The sequence below is a fragment of the Amblyomma mixtum genome, chromosome 1 (genome assembly GCF_055824585.1).
Source record: "Amblyomma mixtum isolate Tamu chromosome 1, ASM5582458v1, whole genome shotgun sequence".
In the NCBI taxonomy this organism is placed as follows: Eukaryota; Metazoa; Arthropoda; class Arachnida; order Ixodida; family Ixodidae; genus Amblyomma; species Amblyomma mixtum.
In genome coordinates, this window is record NC_143012.1 from 64359849 (window position 1) to 64380230 (window position 20382).

At 44.6% G+C, this 20382-nt stretch overlaps 1 protein-coding gene across 2 annotated transcripts in view; it reads left to right on the top strand.

Annotated features, from left to right (window-relative positions):
- Skp2 (S-phase kinase-associated protein 2) overlaps positions 1-18078 on the top strand; it is a 38351-nt gene extending 20273 nt beyond the window's left edge. The window contains exons 8-11 of one of the 2 annotated variants that reach the window (XM_089551213.1): positions 3047-3145; positions 5529-5656; positions 6324-6486; positions 7815-8104. In XM_089551213.1, the coding sequence (XP_089407339.1) occupies positions 3047-3145; positions 5529-5656; positions 6324-6486; positions 7815-7899 (475 nt within the window). In that variant the 3' untranslated portion in view covers positions 7900-8104. Of the gene's footprint in view, positions 1-3046; positions 3146-5528; positions 5657-6323; positions 6487-7814; positions 8105-13578 lie in introns of those variants that run through there. The other variant, XM_089551205.1, reaches the window with a different exon arrangement.
- The last annotated feature ends 2304 nt before the right edge of the window (positions 18079-20382 follow it).

A 20382-nucleotide genomic window follows, 5' to 3' on the forward strand; every position in this document is an offset into this window, starting at 1 on the left:
ATTTTTACTAATGAAGTCATAGCTATGAAATTTTCAGGGCACATGTATTTTTGTGCGCTGATTCTAGATATGTCATTTAATTTCATGTAAACCAATTCCTTGGGCACTTATGCACTTTTTACGCAAGTATTTTGCGGAGAGTTTTGAAGAAACTTTGCTGCAGGAAACTCGCTGAAATGTAATGCCATTGGGTTCTCTTGACACCAAGGAATACAATAAGGGTAAAATTATCATCCTGGCTCTCATAGAACTTGAGTAATAGGGTACTGAAGCTGCCACTTCACAGGAATACACACTTTCCTTCTCATTTCTGAAGCGACAACTTCAAAACTCTATAACTTAAGTTCTATGATAGGCAGGAAGACAATTTCACCCTTATTGTATTCCTTGGTGTCAAGAGAACCCAATGGCATACATTTCAGCGAGTTTCCCGCAGCAAATTTTCTTCAAAACTCTCCGCAAAATACTAGCATAAAATGTGCATAAGTGCTCAAGGAATTGTTTTACACAAAATTAAATGACATATTTAGAATCAGCATACAAAAATACATATTCCCTGAATATTTCGTAACTGTGACTTCCTTAATAAAAATTTTTTCTTCAAGACCAGACCCTTAAGCGGGGAAGAGGTTCTTGTAAATAAATTTTTACTAATGAAGTCATAACTATGAAATCCTCAGGGAACATGCATTTTTGCATGCTGATTCCAAATATGTCACTTAATTTTATGTACAGCAACTGCTTGTGCACTTACGTGATATGTTAGGTAACTTTTGCCGAGAGTTTGTAAGAAATTCTGCTGCAAGGAACTTATTAGACTGCATGCCCTCTTGTGTGTCGTGTTTTCCGGAACTGTATGTCTGGTTAACTCACTTGAAAACTAACTATTAAGCCCATTTGTCCACACGGACAAAAAAACTAAAAACTGCTTTCAGCGTTGCATTCCTCACACATTGTAGTATATCTACCCACATATTAAAATTAAATTTCTGGTGGCCCATCTTTTGTCTATTGTTTGACCAGACAATGGCATGATATATAGTAATATCTCAGGAACTAAATGGCCTAGAAATACACAAATTGCATATTTGAAATCAGCAGAAAAAAACTGAACAAGTATGTGTAGTTTCATTGCATTTGCGTCATATTCTTAAAGGTGCACTGAAGAGGAATCTGAACACGTCTTTTTGCCGCGGGAACTCGATCTACACGTTCCGAGCTTTCTTAGAAACGTCGATTTATTGCCCTGTGTGGCAGATTTCCCTAATTAAATCGAATTAACATCTGGCTCTCGCCTTTTTTTTTTAATTCTCCCTCGTACGGTGGGCGGAGTCGACCAACGCATGGAGCGCCTTTCACCCAGTCCCGTGGCGGCTTGCCGCTCTGCCATCGGTGGAGTAATACGTAGTAGTCCGTAGTAGCAAATAGTCCGCGCGTATTTTTATTTCTTCGGGCTTATTTTGCGGCTATATTATCTGTGAATGAAACTATTTATTCATGGAAACCTAAAAAACAAAATAAAGCGAAAGCAAAGCCTCCACGGGACTGGGTGAAAGGTGCTCCACGCGTTGGTCGACTCCGCCCACCGTACGAGGGAGAATTAAAAAAGAAAAGGCGGGAGCCGGACGTTAATTCGATTTAATTGGGGAAATCGGCCACACAGGGCAATAAGTTGAAGTTTCCAAGAATGCTCGGAACGTGTAGATCGAGTTCCCGCGGCAAAAAGACAAGTTCAGAATCCTCTTCAGTGCACCTTTAAGGGTCCCCTCCAATTTTTTTCCTTTCCATTTCTGAAGTGGGGACTTCAAAACCCCACAACTCAACTTCTGTGATAGGCAGGATGATAATTTTGCCCTTACTGCATTCCTTGGTGTCAAGACAAACCAACGGCATTGCATTTCAGCTAGTCGCCTGCAGCAAACTTTCTTCAATTCTCTCTCCAAAAGACTTGCACAGCATATTGCATAAGTGCATAAGGACTTGTTTTACATGAAATTAAATGACAAATTTAGAATCGGCAGAAAAAAAAAACACATTCCCTGAAGATTGCGTAAATGTGAGTTCATTAATAAAATGTTTTTTTTCAAACACTAGGGTCCCTCTTGATCTTGTCTTGCAGTGACTGCATTATTGGAAGAGCTTTTGTGAAGTTTAGGTTTTTGCCGTCAAACTATGCTGTAGTGGCATTTTTGTGTGCCTATGTGGGAGTCACTGCCATTTGCATCATATTCACGTCATGTCAGTAAACCTTACTATTTGCCGCCGCGGTGGCTCAGTGGTTATGGCGCTCGGCTGCTGACCCGAAAGACGCGGGTTCGATCCCGGCCGCGGCAGTTGAATTTCTTTGGAGGAGAAATTCTAGAGGCCCGTGTGCTGTGCGATGTCGGTGCACGTCAAAGAACCCCAGGTGGTCGAAATTTCCGGAGCCCTCCACTACGGCGTCCCTCACAGCCTTAGTCGCTTTGGGACGTTAAACCCCGTAAACCAACCAACCAAACCAACGAACTGAAGTTTACGTGCGATATCTGTCCTCACGTGCCCAAGTGCACAAGCGATAACTGAGGCTCACTTTGAGCCTTGCTACCTTCGAGCACACACAGACGCTCCTCTTCCCAATCAGGCGCCGCGGTGGCTCAGTGGTTATGGTGCTCGGCTGCTGACCCGAAAGACGCGGGTTCGATCCCGGCTGCGGCGGTTGAATTTCTTTGGAGGAGAAATTCTAGAGGCCCGTGTACTGTGCGATGTCGGTGCACGTTAAAGAACCCCAGGTGGTCGAAATTTCCGGAGCCCTCCACTACGGCGTCTCTCATAGCCTTAGTCGCTTTGGGACGTTAAACCCCGTTAACCAAACCGAACCTTACTATCCATCTTTTTATCTTTTTCGGTCCTGCTTTAGTAACCAGAAAGCTTTCATTTCGCCTTTTTTTTCTGCATGCTTATTGTACAGCATGTCTGTTTTCATTAGTGTTGCTGCCTGGTCATGCTGTTGTCGTGCATAGGCATGGGGGGGGAGTACAGTGTGGCGAACGCCTTCTCCCTGTTTCAGGCTGATTGGTGCCAACCGGGACTTGGAAGCCCTCAACATGTGCCTCACGATGGGCATCACCCCCGCAGGCATCTCACACCTCTGCAGGGGATGCACCAGGTAGGTACTGCAGTCTGCTGTCCGCGTGCCTCGTCAGCTGGGGTGGTGAAGTGCAGAGAGATGGTTGCGCTATCCCTCCTCAGCCCTATTTACAAGAGACACTCAAGAGACCGGAGAAAGATGTCTCTTGGGACCAAAAATTCTAAGCACTGAGGAGTTGAACTAGATACCGTATTTATTCGAATCTAGGCCGATAGTTTTTTCAAAAAAACGAGATGTAGAACTCTTATGTCGGCTTAGATTCGAGGATTTCGTTTCGAGGTTTCGTATTCGTAAAATACGAATAAATGTAGCACGTAGGTGGCGCCCCCACAAAACGCCAACGAAAGACAGCACTGTAGCCGTTGCTATCCGTAGCCGATACTGATCAAAGCACACATGAGCACTGGCTGCCATTTTGGCCTTGTTCTGTTCTCGTGCGGTGGCGTGAGCACATTCGCAGCAGTGAAGTTTTCGGTTTTTATCACCAACACCATGGCACCAAACAGGCGGTGCCATTATAGTGCCGCCTTCAAGCGGAAAGTTATACTCGCTGCAGAGCAGTCGTCAAATCTTCAAGCCGGGCGGGACTTCGGCGGCTGATCTCGGGCTGGCGTTGCATATGTCTCCTCGCCCAAACGCCAGCCCGAGATCAGCCTGAGCGGGTTCCTGGCAATAAATGTCGTTTGCGTGCTGTACCTCTTGTTCGCAGTTGTTTTTTCGGCCGGCCTACAATCGAGGTAAGTTTTTTTTTTTTTTTTTCTGTGGCCTTCAACTTTCGGGTCTCGGCTTAGAATCGTGGCCGGCCTAGATTCAAGTAAATACGGTAAGTTCATCCGCGTTGAATACATCATCATGACTGTAACCGTGAGGTAGCTGAGGAGGAAGCTCACAATCTCTCAATGAGGACATGCAGTCCGTGATATGGCAATTAAGGTGCAGCGAGAGACAGTTACCACAACTATTTGATGTGCGACATGAATCAAGGCAAGGGAATGAAAAGTGCAGCGCATACGAGTTGGTACGATGTCGCCCGCGTTGCGTGAGCGTATCTGGGTTGTGTCTCTTCTAAATAGTGAAGAATTTACTCTAGGGACCCAAAAAAGTTGTCCTTAGTAACCGAGTGTCTCTTGTAACCATGTCTCTTGCATGCAGTGTTGTTAACATGGCAAATATAGGAAAACCCACCAAACCACTTTCAGATGTCTCTAATAATCAAGTGTCTCTTGTAACCATGTCTCTCGTAACGAGATTGTAACTCTACGGCAGCAGCGAAGAACCGGTTGGTTCTTACAGCAATGCCTGCTTGACATCTATGCTAAGCCACAAAAGCAAATTTTCAAATGAAAACCTATCTCCACAGTATTGGTGGTGCCTATTTTATTCCGAAAAATCAAACTTCTGGACTCCACAGAGTCTCAAATGTCGGTTATGAAAACGTACATGTTCCTGTGATGTGCGCGACGGTTTCTCAGCGAGGTCCGAAACGTTGAGTCCGAAACGTTGGAGTCCGAAAACGTTGGAGTCCGAAAACGTTGGAGTCCGAAAACGTTGGAGTCCGAAAACGTTGGAGTCCGAAAACGTTGGAGTCCGAAAACGTTGGAGTCCGAAAACGTTGGAGTCCGAAAACGTTGGAGTCCGAAAACGTTGGAGTCCGAAAACGTTGGAGTCCGAAAACGTTGGAGTCCGAAAACGTTGGAGTCCGAAAACGTTGGAGTCCGAAAACGTTGGAGTCCGAAAACGTTGGAGTCCGAAAACGTTGGAGTCCGAAAAATCAGTCGGCTAGTATAGTTAAGTGTTCAGTGGAGTTCCCAATAAACTTGCCCAATTTCCTTTCTCTATACCCAAAAAACCAAAACTTTCATCTCCAAAGCCCGCAATCCCTCTTTAGCTTGGCAACAGGCCCAGTGGGTTTGCATTCAGCAGTCCTAAGCTGCTGGTTATAGGTCTCTGTTGTCCAAGGTGCTTTTGCTTGCATTTTAGACTTCAGCTCTTAGGCGCCCATTCCCGGGTCGAGTGGCTTAGCCAAACGCGAAGCACAAGGAGGATAGTGGAGGAGGAGAATATGACAGTAGCGTGAAGGCACATAGTACAGCATCAACCCCGCGGCACCAGAGTAGCATGCACCGTTGTAATCACCGAGCGAACATCATCGGTAAGGTAGAGTAGTGCGCACTACCATATGTTCGCACGAGGCAGGGTGTGTTCCACGTGCGGTCGCCCATGGTTCAGATACTGTATGCTACACTAAAAAAATTTCATTACCGTGAAATGTAACCGTCTGCCAGTTTTTGTTCTCTTCCTTTCTAGTAGAAGTTGCATTAACGATCACAGCTGCCGGGATGCTGGACAAGGTGGTGACTGACTGTTCAAACCCCCCTTTTTTTTTTTTGCTTTTTGCCAGTCTGACCTCCTGGAACCTCTCGTGGGCTGGAATGACCAAGGGGTGTATAGACGCCTTCGTGCACGCAGTGACACCCAAGCTCCGCGAGCTCAACATCGCTGGTTGCCAGACAGAACTCCGCAATGACCGTGAGTTTTATTACCGATCCTCTCGCTGCGACACCAGGCTTTAGTGATTGTCGCCCCGCCGCGGTGGCTCAGTGGTTAAGGCGCTCGTCTACCGAGCCGGAGTACCCGGGTTCGATCCCGGCCGCGGCAGTCGAATTTCAGTGGAGGCGAAATTCTAGAGGCCCATGTACTGTGCGATGTCAGTGCACGGTAAAGAACCTCAGGTGGTCAAACTTTCCAGACCCCTTCACTATGGTGACCCTCATAGCCTGAGTAGCTCTGGGACGTTAAACCTCTTTAAACCAAACCATTATATGGCTCATTGGCAACAAAAACCGGTGTTGTCATCATTGACCGCAAAAGTGTTCACAAAAAATCCGACATGACTTCACCATGGTATCCGAGAAAAATAAAATTTCTTGCTAAGGCACGGGGAATTGAACCCAGGACTTTCAGATTGCGAGGCGAGCGTGAAACACACAGCCACAAAACCGTGTTGCTTCTTGTCGAACAAAGCGGAACCTAATGTGTGCATTGCCTTACGACTGTATGATAATGAGTAACTGGTGATTAGAAAGGGAGAGAAAAACTTTTTAAATAAATTAAGAAGTAAACATTTAAATTTAAAAAAAAAATGAATGCCGTTGCATTCAAAGCACGCAATTTTTTTTTTTTTCCGTGCTTTCAGACGTGGCGGTGCTCGTGAAGCGGTGTCCACACCTTGTCGAGCTGGACCTTAGCGATGCCTCCGAGATCAGTTGCGAGGCCATCCACACCATCATCAAAGGCCTCCCGGACCTCCAGCACCTGGGCCTGAGCCGCTGCTACAACATCGTGCCCACCACATTCCTGTGAGTGTCGCTTTAACGATTGCCACGTTGTGACTGAGTAGCAGGCACGAAAGTTCCCACAGCTTTCGTGAGTCGTCGATTGGTGCATGATTTGAAGTGTCGGGTTTTAAGGGTTAAGGGGGACACTGGTCTTGAAAAAAAAAAATTTATTAATGAAGTCACAGTTACGAAATCTTTAGGGAATATGTAATTTTGTGTGCTGATTCTCAATATGTCATTTAATTTCATGTAAAACAATTCCTTGAGCACTTATGCACTTTTTATGCTAGTATTTTGCAGAGAGTTTTGAAGAAAATTTGCTGCGGGAAACTCGCTCAAATGTGTGCCATTGGGTTCTCTTGACACCAAGGAATACAATAAGGGTGAAATTGTCTTCCTGCCTATCATAGAACTTGAGTTATAGAGTTTTCAAGTTGTTGCTTCAGAAATGAGAAGGAAAGTGTGTATTCCTGTTTCTGAAGTGGCAGCTTCAGTACCCTATAACTCAAGTTCTATGAGAGCCAGGATGATAATTTTACCCTTATTGCATTCCTTGGTGTCAAGAGAACCCAATGGCATACATTTCAGCGAGTTTCCTGCAGCAAATTTTCTTCAAAACTCTCCGCAAAATACTAAATAAAAAGTGCATAAGTGCTCAAGGAATTGTTTTACATGAAATTAAATGACATATCTAGAATCAGCACACAAAATACATAAGCCCTGAAGATTTCGTAACTGTGACTTCATTAATAAATTTTTTTTTATCAAGACCAGTGCCCCCCCTTAAAACAAATGTTGCATTCAATTCAATTCAATTTATTCACCAGACATTTCTGGATGGTTTCCTCTAGTTCCTAGTGTAAAATACTTCAAATACTAGCATGTTTTCTGGAATGAACGACTCCTGCTGTACTTGATTTCTTTTTGTTTCAGTTTTGAATCTTCAAGGTATTCTTTGCTAACCTGCCTACTAGTAGTTATGTAACACTTATGTAAGAGTTCTCATTTTTGTTGATCTGCTTGTAATTTATCTGTATTGTACTGATCGCCCACCTGCTATGGTCTCTTACTGAGACTGGCAGTATTGTAAAATAAATAAAATAAATAAATAAAATAAAAGCTGCTAATGCAGCTTGACGAGGTCCAGGAAACCAATGCAAGGCCTAGATTGGTTCGACTCTGAACTTCTGTAAACCGTTGCTCGTGCCCCCGCTCTTTAGAGAGCCTCGTTCTTCATTCTTCAGAGACGGAAGTCGCCCATCAGCATGTTGAACAACTTGGTTTCAACTAGCAGTGGAGATTGAAATCTTCAGAGATGCACTCGCTGATCTGTCTTTCCCTCCGCATAGGAGGCCTCGAAAGTTCTTCGTCAAGACATCCAGTCCGCGGCGCCCAGTGAGATTCCGCCTTGAGCCTGGGTGTACGAATGTGTAGGCAGTCAGTCCATCTGGTTGCAGCGTGGCCATTTGGCCGAAGTTATGATCTCATCATACATCATGTACTGACCACATCAATTGGATGACATCCACGAGTTGTCCTCTTCATCGTCATCATTGCTGCATGAAGCAGATGCACATCAACTTAGCGTCTCCCGACAAAAGCTGCAAGGGTTTTGTCTGTGCAACAGATTGTGATAGAGCCTTTCTCCTGAAGGATAAATCTGACTCTAGTCATTCAGGAGATCCTCAAATAAATGCTGTGATTTTTAGACATTTTTTAAAAAAAGTTTTGATGTCAGTTTATCCCATACAAAGGCAGCACTGAGCGAAGAAGTCTTTAAGTGCTGTGGGGTTCCAAAATTGGAGGGAGGAACATGTATGTACATTCTCCACGCGTCTATGCCCCACCCCGTGATCGCTAGCACCGCAGTGCGCAAGACAGCCACGGCAGGCCGTGCGTGTTTGTTTTCCAATGACTTACGAGAGACTGAAATACTTTAACAACAACGAACGAGGATTTATTTTACAACTACACCACAATAAGAACACTGGCCGGAGAACGTCAAAAACGAGAGGCTCGCTTCTCCGGGGTCGCTGAGTGTCTGTCTTTCACCGTCACCGACAAAACAATCGTCCCCTCTGCCCGTCGGCCCTGAAGCACAAATCACTGCCACACACACGCACTCCGCTTTCCGGCGGGGGAGCTTCCCAAGTGACCTTGGAGTGAGCCGAGGCCCCTTCCCTCGGACGCAGTGGGTGGCCCCCCACCGTCGTGCCGTGAAGATGTCTTGGAAGAGCCTTACTGACGCAGAGTATTTAACAGTGCGCTTGAGAAGATAGGAATACAATATGCTGACACAAGCGGCATTTATTGCTACAGAAACAATGGACACCGGTTAGCAACAAACAAGAAGATGTTGCTCGGAAGGCTGCACTAGACAGTCAGGGTTGTCAGACTCACCAGTTTAACGTACTGGCGAATGCTTGTGACATCAGGTATGGGGTATAGAGCAGGGGTTCTCAAACTGGGTTCCGCGGGCTGTCTTCTTGTGTCCCGCGAGAACCCTCACCGGCCCTGACCCGGCAGCTGATACGAGACTGGCTCTGAGTGCTGCTGAGCCACGCTTTGACTTGCTCTCAAAAGGAAAGCAGTACCACCCATCACATTAGTATATGTATTATTCTGTGCAATAAACATTTAACTGTTGCAACTCTCTCTTTGTAAAAATGCACTCGACAACATTGCTGGTAAGTGAAAGCAGGAAGGGGGGGGGGGGGGGGGGGAACAATCCAGGGAACAATAAGGCAGCGCCCAGGTTGGAAAGGTGCATAACCAGAGCTGTGCGCTTGTCTTAGTTGGATGCTGTGGAAGGAGAGAGCACTGAGGAGCGCAGGTATAGTGAACTACATCTTCGATCATTGCGGCGGGCTGCTTCTGACCATCCAGCAGACTTCGCTCGCCGTGAGCGGACTCGCCAGCGAAAAAATGAGGCTGGCAAGGCTAAACGAGCGGCGGAAACCCCAGAAGAACGAGAAGGTAGACTTGCCAGGAGACTGTGTAAAGACTCAGAGAAGCGGTAAAGGCAAGCCACCGGCGACACATCTGTCTCAGCTACTTTTACCACCGACTCCGAGTCACCGATGGACATCGTTGCAGGCAGAAAGACGATTCATGCGATTCGTTTGAATGAAAGCGCCGCCGCTACAAGTCAGTTTCACCAACAGTTTACCGATAACCCGTTTGGCAGTGTGTGTGCCGTGTGTGCTTATGCAAACTGTCATGTTTGCTCTGAAGAATCCTTCTACGTGTGCAACCATCCACGTTCCATTCGTCAGGTGAACATAAATAAAGAAAGAAAATCTGAGCATGGTGGCAATTGCCACCACCCCGTTTCAAAGGGGGCGCTCCTATCCATCCATCCATCCAGGTTGTGGTAACGGCATCAAGATCTTAGTCTTTGGAATAGGCCTGACCATCGATCAGTCTTTTTCTCCATCAAGGGAGTCATTGAAGACGAATAAGCGGCTGTGGAGTGGTGGGGGGAATAAAGAAATAATGAAAGATCTACCAAAGAAAAAAAACATGCTTAATCATGCTTATGTAGCTGTTCGGCAGAGTTCAACTGCTATCTAACTCTATCGATCTTGGATATTTTGCCAGCCTTAGAGATTTGTTAACTAAAATCATTGCGCGATATTCGTTACTTTTATTGTGGGAGCTTATAGCTAACTGCTCCAAATTGCACTTCACTGGCATTGCCACTATGTAAAATTTAAACTCTTTCAGATAAATAAACAGGGTGGGAGGGCATGAGAACAGCATGTATGAAGTCTTTCTGGGGGAACATGGCTCTCTGAGACGATAACATGGCGAAAAACATCCAATTTTTCGAAAATTAAATTTTCAAAATCTACAGCTAGCATTCCTTCCAATTCACCAGGTTTCCCATTTCGTGGATCAGTATTTTGGCTGCAGGATCTATTTATACCGTCACTGTGAGCTCAATTCCAAGCAAAAACGTTTTCTCGAAACACTCATACTTTACTTCTTGCTAATTTGCGGCAGCAATATCTCTGCCTTCAAGGCAGGCAGAACCATAACTTTCATTTCAGAGACAAGAGTAAAGGCGACGACTCTTCAACCATGAACCTATACAAACTCACCCAACTTAACGTTCTATGTAGCTAAGAGTGCAAAGTACTCAATGTTAGGAACACATTTTGGCATTTATGCTTTAAAATTTTGCAGTTCTGCTCTAGATCAGACAATAGCGCACCCACATTTCGAACAGTAAACTTTGAATTGCATCGCTTATATTTGTTACACCAAAAAAGTACTCCTAACGTTGTATTCCTCATGCTTTCAATACTTAGCCATACGTCAGTATCAATTTCTGTAGTGCGGTTATTTTTTCATTGTTTCTGCAGATTATGAACCATTAATTTCATTTATCTTTGTAACTAACTGGCCTATTTAAAAAAAGACATCTGAGATCAGTTCAAGAAGCTGAATAACAATGACAAATTTCATCACATTTGGTCAAAAATTTTAAAAAAATTGCTTTAAGAGCCATGTAATTAAGATGCAGTAATGCGTGCTTATTTAGACATGTTAAAACACTAGTGATTGTCTTAGTCCATGCACACCAATCCTAGACACTACTGAAATCCTTGTGTACAAGGGACGATGTCCTGCGATGTGTATGTAATAAAATGTATTGAGACCTGAAAAACTGTGTAGAAATGCATAAAGCGAGGCATGCAAAACACGCATATTTAATTTTAATGTAGACACCGCATTTTTATGGTAGTGTGTGTGTGTGTTTGCTTTGCAAGCATGAATGCTTAAAAGTGCCTAAAATGTGCTGATTTCCTTACATAATGACTACCTATTAGAGGAATTATAAGTGAGGCCTCAAAAGTAGTTTGAGTCACTATCTCGATATGAAGACCCAGCAAAAATTGCTTAATTAGGCAGCACCGTAAAGGACACAATTTTTTCTGAAAACGTTACCAAATGTCAGTCATGCTCCCATCTGTCTACACACAAAAAAAAATTTTGGATGAGCCATACTTGCCTAAGGGGGGATGAGGGTCTTAAAAACTTTTTATTTGTTAACATATCTTTCTGACACTTAGCACCTAGGTATATCACTGAATGCTGATTTTGAATATGCATTTAGATTTCAAATATCTCAGCTGGAAGGAAATATATGGCAAAATGAAATATCCTGTTTCGGTCATTTCTTAGAGGCCTTCATAGCAATTTATCAGTTAAAGAAAGATTTTTTAAGAATAAGCAGACATTTGCAAAGGCCAAAAGCACATCGTAAAGCTAACAAAATGTCTATAAAGTCATTTTGTTGATCATAAATAAATAACAAAGTTGGAAAGAAAAGATGATGTGGCAGTAATTAGCCCACACTTGGGCTAATTGCTAATGTGTCATGTTTGAAGTAAAAAAGAAAGCTTTAGGACGTGCTATCGACCTTTGGAAATGCTTGCATATTCTTAAAAAAAGCTTTTTAACTGATAAATTACTATAAAGGCCCATAAGAAGTGGCCTAATTTGAATGTTATTTTTCGATAAATTTTCTTCCAGGTGAGATGTTTGAAAATCTAAATGCATATTTGAAATCACCATTCCATGATACACCTGCGTGCCAAGTTTCAACAAGTTATGTCGACAAATAAAAAACGAGTTTTTAAGACCCTCATCTCCCCTTAAACTGGACACAGTGCCGAGCAATGCAGTACCGGACAAGATGTACTTGTCAAGAGCCAGGCTCGTCAGAGTCCGCTAGTGGGTTAATGATTGGAGCAGGTGGGGAATTTTCGCTGTAAATTCATGGCACACTTCTTACAATAATCTGAAAATTCAAAAAAATTTATCCCATTGAATTGAAACATTTCTCCCGTTAGCACACAAGGGATGAATAATGCTGAATCACTGCTCTTGTCTTTAGAAACCCATATTTCCAAAGTTTTTTTGTGTGTACAGAAGAAAATAAGTCAGCATGGTTTCAAATTTGTGAAAATGTGATATATTGAAAGATTACATAGCGCTGCAAGATATTATGTTATAAAATTTTTTAAACACACTGTGCACTTCACTACAATTGATTTTATGCTCGCTTAATTTAAACAGCTAGTTCACTGAAACTCACTTTGGTCCTGTCAGCACCAAGTGTACTAGAAAGGCTCCCATTAATTTGGTAGTCCGCATAACTCGCACCAATTTTCAATTCTCCTCAAGTTCAAGTTAGGGACAGTCAGCTGTATTTTTATTCCTTTTGTAGAAAGATATCTTGCATGCTATGAGGGCCAATCTTTAATTGGAGGCAGTTTATAAAATGATTCCTTGGAATGCAGGGCTTCAGAAGGGCACTCGCATGAGAATCACTTGCCCTTTTTGGGACCTGCGGGAATGCTTATCAGCACAGAGTTGCATCTGCCTCTGCCTTTTTTTTTTTTTTTTTAATTCTCCTGGTACGGTGGGCGGAGTTCACCAACGCGTGGAGTGTCTTTCAGCCAGCTCTGTGGGGGCTTTGTTTTGTGTTTGAGGTTTCCGTGAATAAATAGTGTCATTCGCAGATAATATAGCTGCAAAATAAGCCCGGAGAAATAAAAATACGCGCGGACTATTTGCTTCTACGGATTGCTACGTATTACTCCGCCGATGGCAGAGCGGCAAGCCGCCACGGGACTGGGTGAAAGGCACTCCACGCGTTGGTCGACTCCGCCCACCTTACGGGGATAATTCAAACAAAAAAGCCGGACGTTAATCCGATTTAATTAGGGAAATCGGCCACGCAGGGCAGTAAGTCGAAGTTTCTAAGAATGCTTGGTACGTGTAGATTGAGTTCCCGCGGCAAAAAGACGAGTTCAGATTTCTCTTCACTGCACCTTTAAAGGATGCCCTCCAACCACTGGAATCAACGTATCGTCATGATGTTACACCCAACCAGCTTGCACACGAGAGCCACGTGTAATACCCCGATAGCTGGTGCAAGGCAGCGGACTGTAGCATCACGAAAACGGATCAATACCAATGGGTAGAGGGCCTCCTTTGAGGAGTGCATGCCGCTTCGTTCTAGAGTTTTGTTCGAGCGTATAGTTACCCCAATTGTGCTCCAGGGTTGCACTGTATGTGACCCCATTCCTTGTCTTGCAGCGCACTGTCCAAGATGGAGTCGCTCCAGCAGCTCGAGCTCTTCGGCGTGCTGGGTGACAGCGCACTCCAGGCAGTCCGCAAGAGGCTACCGCATCTGGACATCAACAAGCAGCTCTTCTCGACCGTAGCTCGCCCGACAACCGGCATCCGGCGGACCAGCATCTGGGGTATCAAGGTTCGCGACTGACGACACCCACTCCTAGCTTTGTGGCGGCACCGACTAAAAGTTTGTATGCCAGTGCTGCCGCCATGTCTCTCTCTCAGGTTGCTGCGTCTTTCTCGTGTTGGTGCGGTCTCAACTGCATGCTCAAAGACTTCAGACTCTCTGCTTTGTCTGCGTGGTGTCGCTGTAGAAAGTGGTGTTCAGCAACACGTGCTCTTAAAATACTGTGCATCTTCTCGTCCGTTACAGACCTACCCTTTCTTTTGTGACGTTTTTGTATGGTACAGACTAGGACAAGAGTCGTTTTTGTACGGTACAGACTAGGGCAAGTCATTTTTGTACGGTACAGACTAGGACAAGAGTCGTTTTTGTACGGTACAGACTAGGACAAGAGTCGTTTTTGTACGGTACAGACTAGGACAGCAGTCTTTTCACTTCCCCGGCACCTGCTTATGCAGAACTTTTGGGATTAGTAAAGAATTTTGGAACACTCTGGGGCTGTTCATTAAAGTGGAATCACTCAACCAACCAGCAAGCGTCTAACTTGGCACCAAAGTGGCATTTCATTCTCATCACACTGCGGCATCGCTGAATTTTGTCTCAGCAGGAGATGTACTGTATGCACAAAGCATACGGTACACTTCCCGTTGACAAATGCAATGATGTCAATCTGTTCAGCTCGTCAGTGCTTACCAGAGTTCATTAGAGTGCTCAGCATAATTGAATGCGTGAAAGCACAAAGAGGCTGTTATTAAATTAGAATTACTAAGCTAACAGAAAGTGCATCAAGTACTCCAGGACAAAATTATTTTTATGAATCCCATGGAGACCACGTGTGGTTAACTTTTGTGGGTTTTAAGCTCTCTGACTATGCCTTCTTTTGTCACATGGGGTGGAGGCATCTGTCCAGTGTTTGCCAACTTCTAGCAAACTTCACGTTCCTGCTTGTTTGGTTGAAGAACCTAATTTGCCTCAGTGCATGTTGTTTGCTAGGCCGTCATTGCTTCACTAAGTTGCCAGTACATCTGCATGTCAAAACTGGTTCAGTTGTGCTGTTGGCACAACTGAACCAGCAATGTGTCCAAATTTCCTGGTTTGTACCAATCTTTTTATTTTCATTTGCGAGTGAGAGGAGAGCCTAGCAATGGACTCTGCTCTAAACTGTTCAGCTTATCTGAAGGATTTAACATAACATACATCGTATCCTTGAACGGAGTGTCCTGTATTTTCCAGTCAAAACTGGTTCCGTTGGCACAACTGAACCAGCAATGTGTCCAAATTTCCTGGTTTGTACCAATCTTTTTACTTTCATTTGTGAGTGAAGAGAGCCAAGCAATGGACTCTGCTCTAACCTGTTCAGCTTATCTGGAGGATTTAACATAACATACATCGTATATCCTTGAACGGAGTGTCCTGTATTTTTCCAGCTGTCAGAGACTGCACCGATTTATTCTTTCGTCCCAGTGTGGGACACAGCACAAGTGCTCAAATGACCACTGATCTCAGTAATGGTACTCTACACCTCTCCTGGGGATTATTGCTCACATATTTTTTTCCCGTAGTCACGTGCTCGGAATTTTTTGCCGTCACAGAGATTTTCAAGAAACTCTGGTGTCATTTTTGTGCCATATACAAACCACTGCCGTGACAGTAGAGATCTCTAGCTTGATATCTTGGGGGAGAAGCTGACCGAGATAAAAATACCTGCTGGAAAATTCAAGATGTAGTTTTGTTGTTGTTGTTGTTGTTGCCAAATTTTGACAAATTGTCCCACAGGGGATGTTTGCGGTGTCCTTGAATTTCTCACAGAACGGAGGGGCTCACAGTGGTAGTGTTGTAATGGAAAGAAATGTGAACAACGCAGCGCCTAAGCTTTCCACTGCTCGGATTTCTTTTCGTCGCGCTTTTACCTGGGTGGTAACAAGAAGACGTTAGTCGTCCTGAAATGTGTCACGGACGACTGTAGTGCCTTTTTGCTAACATCTAAGTAGAAGTGTGATGAAAAGAAAACGAAAACAGCGCCGCACCTAGGCTCCGCTCTGTTCGCATTTCGTTCCATCGACCCTGTAGTTAACTACTGTTCATACATTACCTGCATTATCATGTTTGGTCGGAGTCTAGCACCACATTTGCAATGATTTTGTGTTCTGAGCTGATGTGAATGAAAGACACATGAAAAGACTTTTCAACTCCTATTCTACTGCTTGCTATTCATGGGCGTATTTCACTGTTTTGCACATGTACATTTCTCAACTAGCTCATGTTCTCCAGGACCTCAACATTCACAGAAGCGTGTATTTGTTTTCGTACACATTAAAAAAGACAGCTTGCTTGGTTCCTCGTTCGACGTAGTTATGTGTTTCATGTTCACGAAGTGTAAGACCGTTTCTTTGGGGAGATCTATTCCCTGCAAAGTTTCAAGTAACAAATGTTGTTTGGAAATGAAAGTAGAATTTAAGTTTGAATGATCATAGGTGTGGTGTGTTATCTGTTCTTGCGACCGTCACTACTACTCGTGTGCATGCTCACTTTTCGTGCCTTACATTAACCTGCTCCTTTTTTTTTTTTCTTTTTCCGTGAAATGCCATCTCTCTTGCCATAGCATTTAAGCTGGGTGGACTCTGTTAATGGTTTTCGCGTTGTCGCATCAGTGTTCGATTCTAAACACTAAAGATTTGTTCATTACACTGGAGAACAAAGTGGAAGGGTTGGACGCTTAACTGAAACTCAGCTGCAAGTTTTGCTCTGCTTTAGCGCAGAGACCCCTCTGGAATGACAAACTCGAAGGGTAGTTTTTTTGCTGCTTTTTTTTATCTAAACGCAGAAAACACTCACATGGGCACTTGCTACACCTGGGGTGACAAGAGAGCACACAAGGTGCTCCTAAAATGTCTTGACTATAATCACAAACAGACCGGCATCCCAGTCACGTGTTTCAGTTGGCCCTGTTCTTCAAACTGTACAGCAGGAATGGGTGTCATTAAGGTTCAAATAAAGCTTTGCGCTGCCTGTGAACAGCTTAAAAGAGGTGTTGCCACTAACCTGGCGGACTCAAACGAATTCAGTACACATTCCTGCAGTGTTATTGTGTGTACTAGCAAGGCCAAGCCTGAGGGGTCACCGAGTCATTGTTATGTGATTCTGACTGCTTTTACACTGCTGTCTGCTGTGTTTCATTTGTGAGGTAGTCACTACAGTCACCACTTCGGAGAGCAATAGCAGAGTGCTTGCTTTTTCAGCACTAGCCATTTGTCTCTCACCCTGCTTAGCTTAGCATAGTACAGAAATGCCGAAGTGCCTCAACGTTGCTGGATCAAGATTAAGATTAGGGTATGCAATCAAGAAAACAACAGGACATGCACTACCTGCATTGTTTTCGTGACTGCGTGCAGTCTTCTAGCACTTTATCTTGTTCCAGCTATGCACCAGCTTGCCTTGCATCTTTATTATGATGCCTCAACAGTCCACTTCAACTCCCAGCCTTGTGAACAGTTTATAGTTTGTGCTTGTAACGCCATTCAGGTAATGCCGTTAACGGTAAACTTGGTGATATTAGATGCTTTTGTCTGAAAAGGCTACCTCTAAGGTCGTTTGCGTTAAACCTTTCGTCAGATTATGTCGTCGGTTCATCAGATTCAAAAGCTTACTGAAAGCCGTACAGAATGCCAAAACTGCAAGCCAAGCAGTTTTCTTTTTTGTCTGTGTCGGCTAAAGTATGCCCTGCAAAAAAATTCTAGCTTTAGTTTGGCACTGATTTTGCTATGCCTTGACTGGCATTTTTTAGGCCAAACTGCATCATTCATTGCATGCTTGGTATTGCGGTTGTCAGAGCAAACATATGAATGATTCAGTGTGCGAGTTAGCAAATTTGTTATTTGCATAACATATTGCTTCATGTTTTCATCTATAAGTTGTTTCAAATGGTCAGTAGGCTTGGCTGTTATCATAACATTTAGTTCAGTGGCATTAAATTTGGCTTCTCGGCAGCGGCTTGAACGAAGACTGTAAGCACTTCACGTGGTTCCTTCTCCCTCGCAGCACAGACATTGTTGCTTTATATGCTTATAGGGTAGCCTGTACCAAGTCGTAAGGAAGTCTGTTTTTTCCTTCCTTTTCATTTTATTCTCATGACATTCCTTCATACATTTTTCTCATATGCCCTTTTGTAAACCCTCATCCTTCTTTCCTTCGTCACATCTTTCAGTGCTGTGTTTTTAGCTGCTGTGCTTGGCCTAAGAATCGTGTGTGCTTTGTTTTAGCACACACTGAGTGTTGGATGTGCATGTGGTGTATTATAGTGTGTGAGAGCATTTTAAATAAAAAGGGCAATGTTTCAATGTGTTATGTTGTTGTCGTGGGGCTCTCTGGCCGAAGAACACAAACACTAGTATGCATGCACACACTAGAAAGCCTCACTGCTGTCGAAAATCTGTCACAATCAGTTCTGTAAAACAGGTTCACAATCTCCAGACTGATGCTGCACTTCACTTTGACTAAACCCTCCCAAGAAATGCAAAGCATCATCATGATCAGCTTGACTACGCCCAGTGCAGGGCAAAGGCCTCTCCATTACCTCTCCAATTAACCCTGTCCTTCGCCAGTTGCGGCCACCGTATTCCCGCAAATTTCTTGATCTCATTCGTCCACCTAACTTTCTGCCGCCCCCTGCTACGCTTGCCTTCTCTTGGAATCCACTCCGTTACCCTTAAGGACCAGCAGTTATCTTGTCTTCGCATTACATGCCCTGCCCAAGCCCACTTCTTCCTCTTGATTTCAACTAGGACGTCATTAACCTGCGTTTGTTTTCTCACTCACTGCACCCGCTTCCGATCTCTTAACGTTACACTGATCATTTTTCTTTCCATAGCTCGCTGCGTTGTCCTTAACTTAAGCTGAACCCTCTTTGTTAGCCTCCATGTGTCTGCCCCATAGGTAAGTACCGATAAGATACAGCTGTTGTATATTTTTCTCATGAAGAATATTGGTAAACTGCCATTCATGATCTGAGAGAACCTGCCATATGCGCTCCACCCCATTCTTATTCTTTTAGTCATTTCCCTCTCATGATCCATATCAGCTGTCATTTGATTGCAAATGAGTTAAATGGGCTCCTTGAATCATGAGCTCCTTGCTACAGCGGATTTTCAGCATCTGGCATTCCCATGGAGTATCCGCTTATGCAGTCCAAGGCAATGCGAGATGTCCACAACCCTCTTGCGGTGCAGAATACCACGACTGGATCTTTATTTGTGCCAATGGGGATTCTCGATCGAACCTTTGTGAATCGTGGCGAAATCGATGTCAGTGCACGTTAAAGAACCCCAGGTAGTCGAAATTTCCGGAGCCCTCCACTACGGCGTCTCTCATAGCCTCAGTCGCTTTGGGACGTTAAACCCCATAAACCAAACCAAACCGAATCACTTTCTCCTTTCCTGTTGGCGGTTCGCTTCTCTGCGAAGAGTTTGTTGGAGATTTCGCTCACTGAATTAGGGCTTCCACCTCCTATTCCACTTATTCTCTCACATGGGGATTCCTTTATTATAATTGTCTAAATTTTTTCCATTACAACAAAATTTCACCTACGTCAGTCTTAAAAGTTCGCAATGTGCAGGGCACCTTGGCCATTCCCCACTGTGGTTACGCGTCATTCCTCCGGAGGCCAGCAACAACAATCCAACTTCTTCCGTTCAGCTACTCTACAAGCACCATTTGAATCACGTTCTCCTAACCTTAGCTCGGTGCATTTAGGGGCGGTGCCGCCTAATTAACGACCTTGGTTCTCACCTGGTTAATACCAGCTACAGCTTGGCAAGTAAGCCAAACGGTGGGCAGGTGAGCAGTGGCACAAGGTTGCCTGCCACCTGGTGTGCAGGCGAGCAGCCTGCCACAAAACTGGCTTCAGACAAACATATACAAACACACAGTGCCCAAATGCTATAATAGCCACTGCTAGCGCACTAAAAAGTGTGCCTGAACCAACATACCTTGACGACGTTGCCAATGGAAACCCAGGCGTGAAGTAGAAAGCTGCGGCAGATGCAACCATGAATTCCACACAGCCTTCTGACCTGCGCCTTCGCACAGCACAGCGAGCGCTCAAACTACACCCTCGTAACGATCCTGTATTTTCTTTTGACTAAGTGCGGGGAAAGACTGCTTAGACGGTGGCTCAGTGGTTACGGCGCTCGGCTGCTGGCCCGAAAGACGCGGGTTCGATCCCGGCCGCGGTGGCCTAATTTCGATGGAGGCGAAATTCCAGAGGCCCGTGTGCTGTGCGATGTCAGTGCACGTTAAAGAACCTCAGGTGGTCGAAATTTCCGGAGCCATCCACTACGGCGTCTCTCATAGCCTGAGTTGCTTTGGGATGCTAAACCACAATAAACCAAACAGACCGCACGCGCGGCAGAGTCCGGTGTAGGAAGTGAGATAAAGGTACAAGCAGCACAAGTAATATAGTGTGGTAGTGGCGGGTCACTATATAGCAACGCGGACACAACGCATGCGACATGGTGCTGAGCGACGGCGATGTATGTACTACGTAGAGCCAGGCTAATCAATGGGCACTCGCAGCAAGAGCGTGGTGGATCTCCGAAGGTCCCTCCCTCCCGAAAGCAGTGGACGGCCACGCTGCCACCAACAGC